Source organism: Pipistrellus hanaki (assembly GCF_964339955.1).
Source record: "Pipistrellus hanaki genome assembly, chromosome: 8".
Lineage (NCBI taxonomy): Eukaryota > Metazoa > Chordata > Mammalia > Chiroptera > Vespertilionidae > Pipistrellus > Pipistrellus hanaki.
This window is the reverse complement of record NC_140510.1, coordinates 75,461,014-75,471,273: the sequence shown is the minus strand read 5'-3', so window position 1 is coordinate 75,471,273 and position 10,260 is coordinate 75,461,014. Positions and strand designations below refer to the sequence as shown.

Sequence of the window (10,260 nt, the reverse complement as noted above, 5' to 3'; positions counted from 1 at the left end):
GAAGAACCACCTGTGAGCAGGAAGGAGGCAGCGGGAAGAGTAGGAGGATGGTTTTTGAGATGGGTGTCCACCATTCTCCCAGGTCGAGGCACCTGAATAAATCTCTTTGATATAAAATAAAATGAAGCCTTTAAGATGCCTAACCAGGTGCCAAAAAAAATGAAGCAATAGAAATAACTTTCCATGGAAAGTCATATTTCTTCTTTGCTTTGAGACCTCCCTAAAGAGTAACTTAAATTTATAAATTCTCAAACTGGCTTTGCTTCAATTAACAGCTCAGTGACAGCAACATTTTGCAAGTTCAGTTCCAAGTAAATTAAGTGTGTAGCAACTGTGGAGATGGAAGAAAGTTCAGACTTTATATAAAAAAAATATAGTCAGTTTTAATAACAACCCTGGAGTTCAAAAGAGACAGAGAGAGTAAAAATGAGCATTTTTGCCTTTACACACACATACACACACACACACACACACACACACACACACACAAGATTGGAAGAAACTGGATTTCTGGATTGAGATAAAGGATAGAACGTGGGGACAGGGTAGCCAGCTGGAGGTCACATTCCAGAGTCTTAAAGGTTTAAGCCAAGAGATAGATTGACCTGCACTTAGTTCTGCTGGTCAAAGGGAAAAGGGAAAAAAATATTAGGCTGAGCCACCTAAGAAAACACAGCCATGTTCTGAAAAGAAAGAAAGAAAGAAAGAAAGAAAGAAAGAAAGAAAGAAAGAAAGAAAGAAAGAAAGAAAGAAAGAAAGAAAGAAAGAAAGAAAGAAAAGACAGTTATCCTTCCCATAATCCCAGATATCCTAGCTCCCCAAGTCTCCAAGAAATTTACTTGAGCATCTATTGTGTGCCTAAAGCTCTAATGATTCTTATTTTATTTTGGAGATGTCTCCCCTGATGCTAGGGAGAAAAGACATGCACATTTGAAATTAAAGATGAAACCAAATATAGTTGCAATACAGAAGGGGAGAAATCCACGTGGGCTTGAAATACCAGCAAATATAATGGAGAAGGCAGCACCTGAGATGAGTCCTAGTGGATGTAAAAATAAGGGGTAAAGATATTTGGGGGTAAAATATGTGGAAACAAGAAGTAGCAGAAATGGGAGTCCCATGATGAAAGAAAAAGGAAGATGAGCAGAGGTATAGGTTGGGAACTGATAGGAGTTGGGGCTGACCCGGGTAGCTCTATCCTGCTTCCCTTGTCATCCACAGTCCTACCTTGGACCAGCAGTTCCAGTGAGAAAGGTTATAGTGCCCAGACTCCCCCTCCATTGTAGACCAAGCCCCATGTAGATGAGCAGAATCTTTAGGTTTTTGCAGAACCCTGATCACAGAGATGGAGATAGTGATGAAGGTTTGAATGCCATGAAACAGTTGGGGGCAATGATTTTGGGGGCAATGAATCTCTGACTATTGCAAGCAAAGGACCTATAATATATTCTTTCAAACAAACTGGGAATTAGAAGGGTCTTTCATCTAGGGACCAGATGCCCTCACCCCATATTTTCTTTCTCCTGTTTCAATGGAATCTCAGGACATACTCTTTCTTGCCCATCCTTCTGCCATAGGGAAATTTTTTGAGATAAAGAGCTCTTTACTTTTTTTTTGAGACTGAATGAAGAGGATAATGCTTAACTCAATGAATAGCTAATAGTAGAATTTCAAGTAATAGTATAGGATAAACTAAGCTTAAATAAGTAATCCATCATCTAATGGTGACTGAAATATACCTGAGAGGCCCTCTCTGTCATTTGGATTGGCCATCAACTATGAAAAGAATGATCTCTCTAAAGACATTTGGAGGAACAGAAATGATATCATACTATCTATTGGAGGCCCCTACATTGTATGTTTCTTTATGGCTTCCAACCAAAAGCCAAGAGAGCTAGAGTTAACCTCAACAGAGTAGGAGCTCATTCTAGGTAACTGCTATTACCATATATTGAAAGATCTATTCATTTTTATTTAACAATCTTTATAGAATGTATGGAATGCTCACTATGTGCAGTCTCATTTGTTTGTTAACACTTGTTGGGGAGAGAGAGAGAGAGAGAGAGAGAGAGAGAGAGAGAGAGAGAGAGAGAGAGAGAGAGAGAGAGAGAGAGAAAGGGATGTCTAAGCAGTGATTCTAAAATTTCTGGCTCCATTGCCCAAGTTTCTGATTCAGTACATCTGAAGTTAACACTTGAACCAGTATTTTGAGCAAGTTTTGTTCAGTTACTGGTGGTCCCTGGCCACACTGAGAAACATTTCACAAGACAAAAACAGGATGTGGAGGTCAAGAATGAGAAACCTTGTGTGAAAACCAAGCAGGCTGAGGCTACAATTGGTTAACCAAGAATCACAGAAGGCTCAGTGGGCCAGGTCTGCTAGCTGATAGTAACACAGGTATGTTTTCCCCAGATTTGTGAAATAGTTCATTTGGAAGCTTCAAGGAAAAGTTCTGTTTGTCATGGAAGCAGATCAAAGTGGCTGCAAGGGGCATGGTTCACAACACTGGAGTTGCCATGACAACTGTAATGGGCAGCCCAGTTGAGAAAGCTGTGGGTAAGAAGGAAGAGGTGAAAACCCTGTGCTAAAGAGAGTGCAGTGTGATTTATCAAGAACTTCTATACCTGTGGTAGCACACTTAATATTTCAAATAGTTGTGAAGAAATCAAAAGGTCCGGGGCTGAATTCTTCCAAGAAAGGCTTATAGGTAATGGGCTGGTACAGTGGTCAGCAAACTCATTAGTCAACAGAGCCAAATCTCAACAGCACAACGATTGAAATTTCTTCTGAGAGTGAAATTTTTAAAACTTAAATTTCTTCTAATGCCACTTCTTCAAAATAGACTTGCCCAGGCCATGGTATTTTGTGGAAGAGCCACCCTCAAGGGGCCAAAGAGCCACATGTGGCTTACGAGCTACAGTTTGCTGACCACGGGGCTGATAGATAGCTAATTCTTGAAGCATTTGCCCTTTGGAATTTTTTTTTTTCATTTTGTTCCCAGTATGTCTAATATTGGAGGCCCCACCTACTGCTGAATGAATCAATCAAAAGCAAATTCAAAAATAATACTCAAATACAAGGAAAATAAGAACAACTCTGAAAAACGATCACCACAGATTTTATTTAATTAAAAATATTATACATGTTGTTGCATTTTCATGGAAAATATTGAGTTAAAAAACACCAACAGTGTTAGTTTTCAGAACCCTTAATGCACCCCATTCTGCTACCTGCTTCTTTGTTCTGTCCATGGCATTAACCGTGTGTATAACTGGAGCTCCCTTGAAGCTCATACCCATATGACTCCTGGAATGAGCCATTTTCTTGACAGTGGTGTTCTATCAAGTAAACTCTGGTTTCCTTGAAAACCATTCAAAGGAACTGGCATAAAAGCTCATGTCAACACCAATTCAGCCCAACATGTCTGCAAGAATCTGCTATGACCGTATCTAGTTTCCAGGCTAGTTAGTAGGTGATCTTGTATTCTATCTGGTGTATTAGTGTCCTGAGCCCCTTCACCAAGCTTCCCCTGAACTCACGGTGGGAAGACACTGCCATATAGTGTTTATATTCAAACTATCAGCAAGTACACAAAAGCACGTGTGGCCCCCATGCACATTACTAGCAAATAAAAAAATATATATTGGTACAATACAACCCTTGAAATCACTGGCTCAAATACAGCCATGTGAGTATTCTTAAACTACTCATTTAATTATATACCTGTTAGGAAAAATACCACAGCATAAAAACTTAACTTGAAAATATCATTTCAGCTAGAAACATCTCACATTTGCTTTCCCAGGACTATAGCATCCCTTAACTTACTTCCTTGATTCCACACCATAATGCTGCATCCGCATATTGCTCCCAAGTGATGCTTTTACTAAAATTGGATCTGATGTGACAGAAACATCCTGGCTCTGTTTTTCTGCTCCTTTGCTGTAAATTGTAGTATACCTAATGTGGGTTCTGCATCCAGCTTTGCATTAAAGAGTACACAAAGTACACAAATAAATGAAAATAACTGGATAGCAAAAAGGTGGAATTGCCTCAGCACTAGAAATCAGAAAAATAGTCTTCCTCTTCGTAATGGTCTCTCAATTGATGGGAATAAAATACGGCTGAAATTGCTTTTCACATTCTGGCTCGGTGGGGGGCATTTTCACATAGACCCCTGTAGTAAGAGGACTTCTTTTCTTTAGCTGCCAAACAGAACAAGAAACGATAGTTATTCTTGAGGAATACAGAAGTTCCTTCTAACCATAATAGGACTCAGCAACTATGGGGTTCCTCCTCTGTTGAAAAATGAATGTTCACAGCATACAGAATTATAAGCCGCGGGAAATTTTCTTGATTGAGCCATTAAAACTCAGTTTAGATAAATAACTCTGTGCTATGAATACAAAAGAGCAATTATTTACCCTGACTGAAAGATAGAAGAAAAAGATTTTGAGAAAGTTTCAGAAAAAAACGCCCCAAATGTCTATGATAAGTCATTGGATGTTGTCTGTGGGGGGACGAGTTTGATAAGATAATGAACTTTAGTTGTTCTGGTTGAGAGCTGTGTTTCTCATTTCTAGTCCTTATACACTTTTTATTACTTTCTGTCTGTTCACATCAGTTCCCAGTTTTTATCATCTAGTAAATTAAGCTCCAGGTTCAGCAAACTAATCTGTGAGGATTTGTAGCAAATGGGGTAGGAAGAAACAACAGCAACAGAAGAGGTTGAAAGAGGATTTTAGGAGAGAGAGAAAGGGGATGGGGAGGAAGGGGAGAGTAGACAGAGAGGAAGGCAGGGAGAGAAAAAGAATGATAGAGAGAAGGAGGGAGTAAAGGAGGAAGAGAGGGAGGGAGGGAGTAGGAAGGAAAATGAGGGAGAAGATTTTTACAAAGCCAGTCGTAGGCAGAGATGGCTGAAAATGACTGTCAGAAAGAAATCCTGAGAGGGGGGCCAGATTCCATACCTTCTCTTCTACCAACAAATTGTGGTAAATAAAAAAATGGGGTTCACTTTTGCTGGGCTGGAAGGGAGGGAGGTCAAGACTTCCCAAAGTTTCCCAGTTAAGCTGCCTGGGAAATAGAGAGCCCTAGAGATGAGTTATGTGGACAGCTACAGTGTGGACAAGGAAGGCACAAGCTGGGTTCACAGAGAGATGGCTTCCTGATGAAGAAGAGGGATGGTAAGGGAGAGAGAGTGAGATTCATCCAGATGGATGGTCCTCTCTAGCAGCATTTTGCTCAACTTAATCTTGGGTTTCAGGGTTATTAACCAAAGCACATTGTCATGAAGACAAAGAGCAAAACAACTGCCCCGTGTTGTTCAAACGGTTACTCAAACTGAAACCTTCTTCAGAAGCACACAAACATTCGATGTCAAATACACTCATCTAAAATATTACTCATCCTGAAACCTAAAGGCCAATGCCTTGGGTTCTAGTGTGCTCTTTACCACTGTCCTTCGCCTTCCTCATTTATTGCTTCATCTCAAGAAAACGAAAAGCATCATCTGGTCAGTTGCTATCACTAAAGGTATCCCATCCAAATTGCTGCGTTGTCAGCATCACACTCACCATTTTGCTCAAAGAAACAGCTGTGATGAGGAAACTGTAAAAAAATAACCCCGAACTAACTGCTGCAAGGATCCAGAGGAGGAAATCAGAATCCGGGCATGGTTCTGGATCTGCAACAGAAAGCAAAGCAGAACCTCCCTGAGCCACTCTTTAAACATTAGGACCTTACTTCCATTGATGAAAAGCTGAAGAAATGTGAGCTTCCAGAGTTTAATAATAGAGCTACCCATCAATTAAGTCCAACTAACTCGGGGCTACTGCCCCAGGAGTGTCATATCAGAGGCATACGAGTAAACTGCATGATGGTTATCATTCCAGAGTGAGTGCCCCAACCTGCCAATGGAAAGACCTTCTCCAACCCATTTTAGTTTAGAGTCAGAATGCTGTTTGGGTTGCCACCCATGCTATCAAAAAGGCTGCCAGAGAACTCTTAAAGAGAATTTTCACAATCCTATAAAATGAACCACCTGACATTAAGGAGCAAACCTATTTTCATGCAAAGAAGAGACAGCAAGTACAAAAGGTGCTAGGGTAGTGATATGGCTTTGCTCACCAATGACATAAATCTGGGTTCCATTGCCCATGCCCACATAGTAGGGAGGTGGGTACAGGAGCTCCACCTTGCAGATGTAGAGGCCCATGTCCGTGGCCGTCAGCCCTTGGATGGTGAGGTTCACTTTGTTTCCACTGGAAGTACCAATGCAGGTGGAATCATCTAGGAAGGTCAACTCCTTCTCCACCATCGTTGTGGCACAGACTTCAGTCATCTGGCTGCCAACCTCCCGCAGCACTGTCACCCGGACCTCGGCAGCTTTGCCTGCAGGTTCATACTCACACACAAAGCTGGCTGCACCCCGGCTGCTCGCCAGCACCACTGCAGGCTGGGTCACCTGTATCCCTAACATGAAAAAACCAAAGAAACTCTGTGAGCCCGTGTTCACCCACCACCAGGCCCAGGTAAAAGCCAGAGAAGGTTTATCTTTGATAAGTACCCTCCCATCAGCTTTCAGTTATTCTCTTCTTAAAACAGTCCATCACCACCTGCTATCCCTTCCCTTTTTCCATCCCTCCCCCACCCCCCCCCCATACACTCACCTTTCCCTCTATCTCTCAGCTATCTTCCAGCTACTCTCCACTAGGTGTTTCTTATTGGCCCTGGCTGGTTTGGCTCAGTGAATAGAGGACTGCAGACTGACAGGGTACCTATGTTGGCCCGGGAACTGAAGGGTCCCATTCCGGTCAAGGGCACATGCTTGGGTTGCAGGCTTGATCCCCAGTGTGGGGCATGCAAGAGGCAGCCAGTCAATGATTCTCTCTCATCATTGATGTTTTTTTTTATCTCTCTCTCCCTTTCCCTTCCTCTCTGAAATCAATAAAAAATATGTATTTTTAAAGGGTGTTTCTTATTGGAAAATAGGTATTTTTTAAGGCAGTTGGTTGTGCCAGAAAGAACATGGATGTGACAAACGGAAGACCTGGCTCTTCCATGAAATACATGACTTGTCATGCCTCCCCTGTGGACTTCATTTTCCTTCACATGTAGGAAAAGGGGAATGGTTTGATAGTATCAGAGTGCCTTCCAACTCTGGCATTTAATATTAAAATACAACTAGAGGAACAATAGTTCAGGAACTATGAGTAGTAGAGAAAATGTTGGAGGCTGAGGTGCAGAATATTGCCTTATATCTTTAAGCATCCCTCAAAAACGTTTGCCTACGTTTCCCTGGCCCTATACCGCTATTACCCATGAGCAGCAGCACGTTGCCTCACTGTATCGGCCACCTGCTTCCCTGACATTACTATCGTAGAATGAGGGATGCCATAGATGAAGAAAGCCACAGAGCAGAGGGCACCGGGTCGTTTCCTCTCCGGGCTGAGGCATCCCTGCTGTTAACTTCTGTAGGCTTTTCCTGCCACTGCCACCACACCTTCCGCCACCCTCTCTCCTCACTTGAGCATCCTCACCAGTGCTCTTTTTCTCTCTGGTTTCTACAGGATAAGAGAGGCCAGCTCTTCATCCAATCATACAAGTGACATCCAACACTAGGATTGAACCATCATGTCAGTCATTCTGCTCAAACTTTTTAAAAAATATTTTGTAGTGATTTTTTTGAAAGAGAGAGAGGAAAGGAGAGGGATAGAGAGTGAAACATCCATCAGCTGCCTCCTGCACACCTCCTACTGGGTATCTCTCAACCCGGGCATGTGCCCTGACTGGGAATTGAACCAGCAACCCTTCAGTACATGCACAGAACAATTCCCAACTAACTGAGCCACCCTGGCCACTGTTCTGTCTAAACTTTTTGATGCTTGCATAGCACTTACTACAAAAACAAACAATGTAAATAACATTTCATAGCCTTCATGATCTAATGCCACCCTATGATTCCAGTCTGAAATTCCAGGATACCACTTCCTGTGTACACATTACTCTGTTTTGAAGGTGCTAGTCTTTTGCCCCAGGAACTTGTACTGGACGACATCTGTCCTCAGAAGAGACAGCAATATAATAGCAGCCATCGCCATAGGTAATCCAGCAGCCTTGATTAGACAATAGTCTCCTTCCTCAGCCCTCATCTTCATTTATCAGAGATGCCCTCTGAACACTCTCTGCACTGCATAACTTGATTACAGAAATTAAGTTCTGTAATAAAGCTCTGTATTAAACTTTTGTGCACTGATAACACCTCCTCCAGCTTATGCCTTGAGATCGGCCACTATATCCTGCCCAAATGGACACTCTGTAATCCTTAGTGAGTTGACTCTAAGCCGAAAGAAGACCAAGTTTCCTGCCCCACCCCAGGCAAGCTCCCAATGATCACTCCTAAGTTTGGTCACATTCAGTTTCCCAGTGTCCACCGTGGGAAGATTTCAGTGACAGTTTGAGATGAATGCCCTCAGAAGAAAATTTGACTGTTTCTAAAGGTATTTAATCTTAAATGTGAAATAATAAAAGGCATATGAGTATTTCTAATTCAGGAAAAATTAAATCGTTAAACATTTTCGACTCAACACAAACTACATGGTTTCTTAGCGAGAGGGCCTAGCGAGAGATAAGATTGAAATTTAGCGGGGATGCTCCTCATTCTACACCGAATAACCTGGCTTCGGCCTCTAAAGAGCCTTATCTCGTCTGAAAACTGGTGAATCTGCTTCTCAAGTCCACAGGTAGGTAGCTCAGGGCAGCACTTAGGTATCCTATGCAAGACTGATGGCTTGATTCCTTTTTTTGTTTTACCATTTCAAACTGCTTTCACTTTTAAGTTAGCTAAGTAGTTTACAGAGTTGATGAAGAGGACCTTAAAATCTTGACTAGAGTAAAGAAGGCTGAAATGTTACACAAGCTGGCTAATTGGTTTATCAAATTGAATTTGAGGACCTTAAAACATTGAGTCAAGCAAGGGAAGAAGAGACTTTCTATGATTTTGTTCCAATTAGTGTATTGTGTTGTTTTGTTTTTAAAGAAAAATCCTAGCTTGTCCTGATTCCAAGCTCAGATGTGTGTCCAGGACTGCAAGTATCTTTTCTCTCTTAACTCACTCCGTTAACTTTGCAGTATTTCCCTTCAGTCTTACCGACGTGCCTGAAAAACCAACCCAGCCCGCTAAGATGGGCTGCACCTGCGCTTGTGCGCTGCTGCCTGCTGGGCCCTGCCCAGCGTGGACCACGGAGCCTGGAGGTTGCCGTGTTACCTGCAGCTTCTGGCTTTGCTAGAAATCACTGCCCTTGACTGCTGAAAGCAATGAAAGCCGGGCGGGAGAGACACCTCCTCCTCCACCTGCGTGTGCACTCACCTTCGGAGAAGACAGGGATGAAAAGGAGAGAGAGCAGCGCAGTGCAGGGCCAGGTCCTGGGGGGCAGGCGCCCCGGAGCCCCGCGCCCCTGGGATCCGAAGCCAGCCATGGCGCTGCGGGAGCGGAGCTCGGGCCTTCAGGAAGCAGAGCGAAACCTTTCAAGATCCCGAAGCTTTGAAATGTGTTTGAACCCACACAGCATCGCGGACTTTATATAGCTGGCTTCCCCATTCAGTACAGGTAGAGGGCATCTGAAGTAGAGGAGCCTTTTTGTTTTGGTTTTACGAGAAAGGAAGCGGTGGGTTTAGCTGTTACGTCGAACAGATAACCTCAAACACTCAAAGTAAAACTGAACAAAACAAGCCAATCTGAAGATGGAAAATGTACTCACTTTGAAACCGAAGCTTTTTTCTTCGCTTTGAGGATAACTCAGTGGAGACTTGGAAAATTTCCTGGAGTGCAGGAGTGCCCCTGGATCCCAGTGGTAGCCAATTGTGTAGGCATCCGTTGGCATCCAACACATTTCAGCGATACCCACCCCCCAAACTGCCAGCTGCCCGCCCTAAAGCCAAGGGCGGAATCAGTCTGGAGACATCATCAATCCCACCCGGGAGGCACCATCCCTGGCTTTCCAAATAGGAGTTCTCATTTCTACAAGCTCCACGGAGCATTTTCTTTGAAAGAAAATACCAAAATCACAGATAAAAAGTAAACTGCTCTGCCTCTGGTTTTACGGATTAGAAAAGAGCCCGGGTGCCTGGGAAGCCTCCACTCCACAAAGAGGAACCAGAGTAGGAGAAGGTCCAGAAAAAGCCCCAGAGATTCACACCTTCCATAAGAGGTCAGACGTTGTTTTAATGGGATTTTTTTTCAAGCAGAAAATCCAGGAACTA

At 43.0% G+C, this 10,260-nt stretch overlaps 1 protein-coding gene across 2 annotated transcripts; it reads right to left on the bottom strand.

Moving 5' to 3' along the window:
- Positions 1-3,102: 3,102 nt before the first annotated feature.
- CTLA4 (cytotoxic T-lymphocyte associated protein 4) lies at positions 3,103-9,584 on the bottom strand (the record flags this gene model as incomplete). 2 transcript variants are annotated; one of them, XM_084892154.1, is made up of 4 exons in its annotated part: positions 9,368-9,584; positions 6,127-6,471; positions 5,574-5,683; positions 3,103-4,205 (listed from the first exon to the last, which is right to left on the bottom strand). In XM_084892154.1, exons 1-4 carry the CDS (start codon positions 9,474-9,476, stop codon positions 4,101-4,103), a joined length of 669 nt encoding a protein of 222 aa, XP_084748280.1. In that variant the 5' UTR covers positions 9,477-9,584. The 2 variants fall into 2 exon arrangements, with proteins under 2 accessions (XP_084748280.1, XP_084748281.1); XM_084892155.1 differs by lacking the exon at positions 5,574-5,683 and having other exon boundaries at positions 4,138-4,205.
- Between the last annotated feature and the right edge of the window lie 676 nt (positions 9,585-10,260).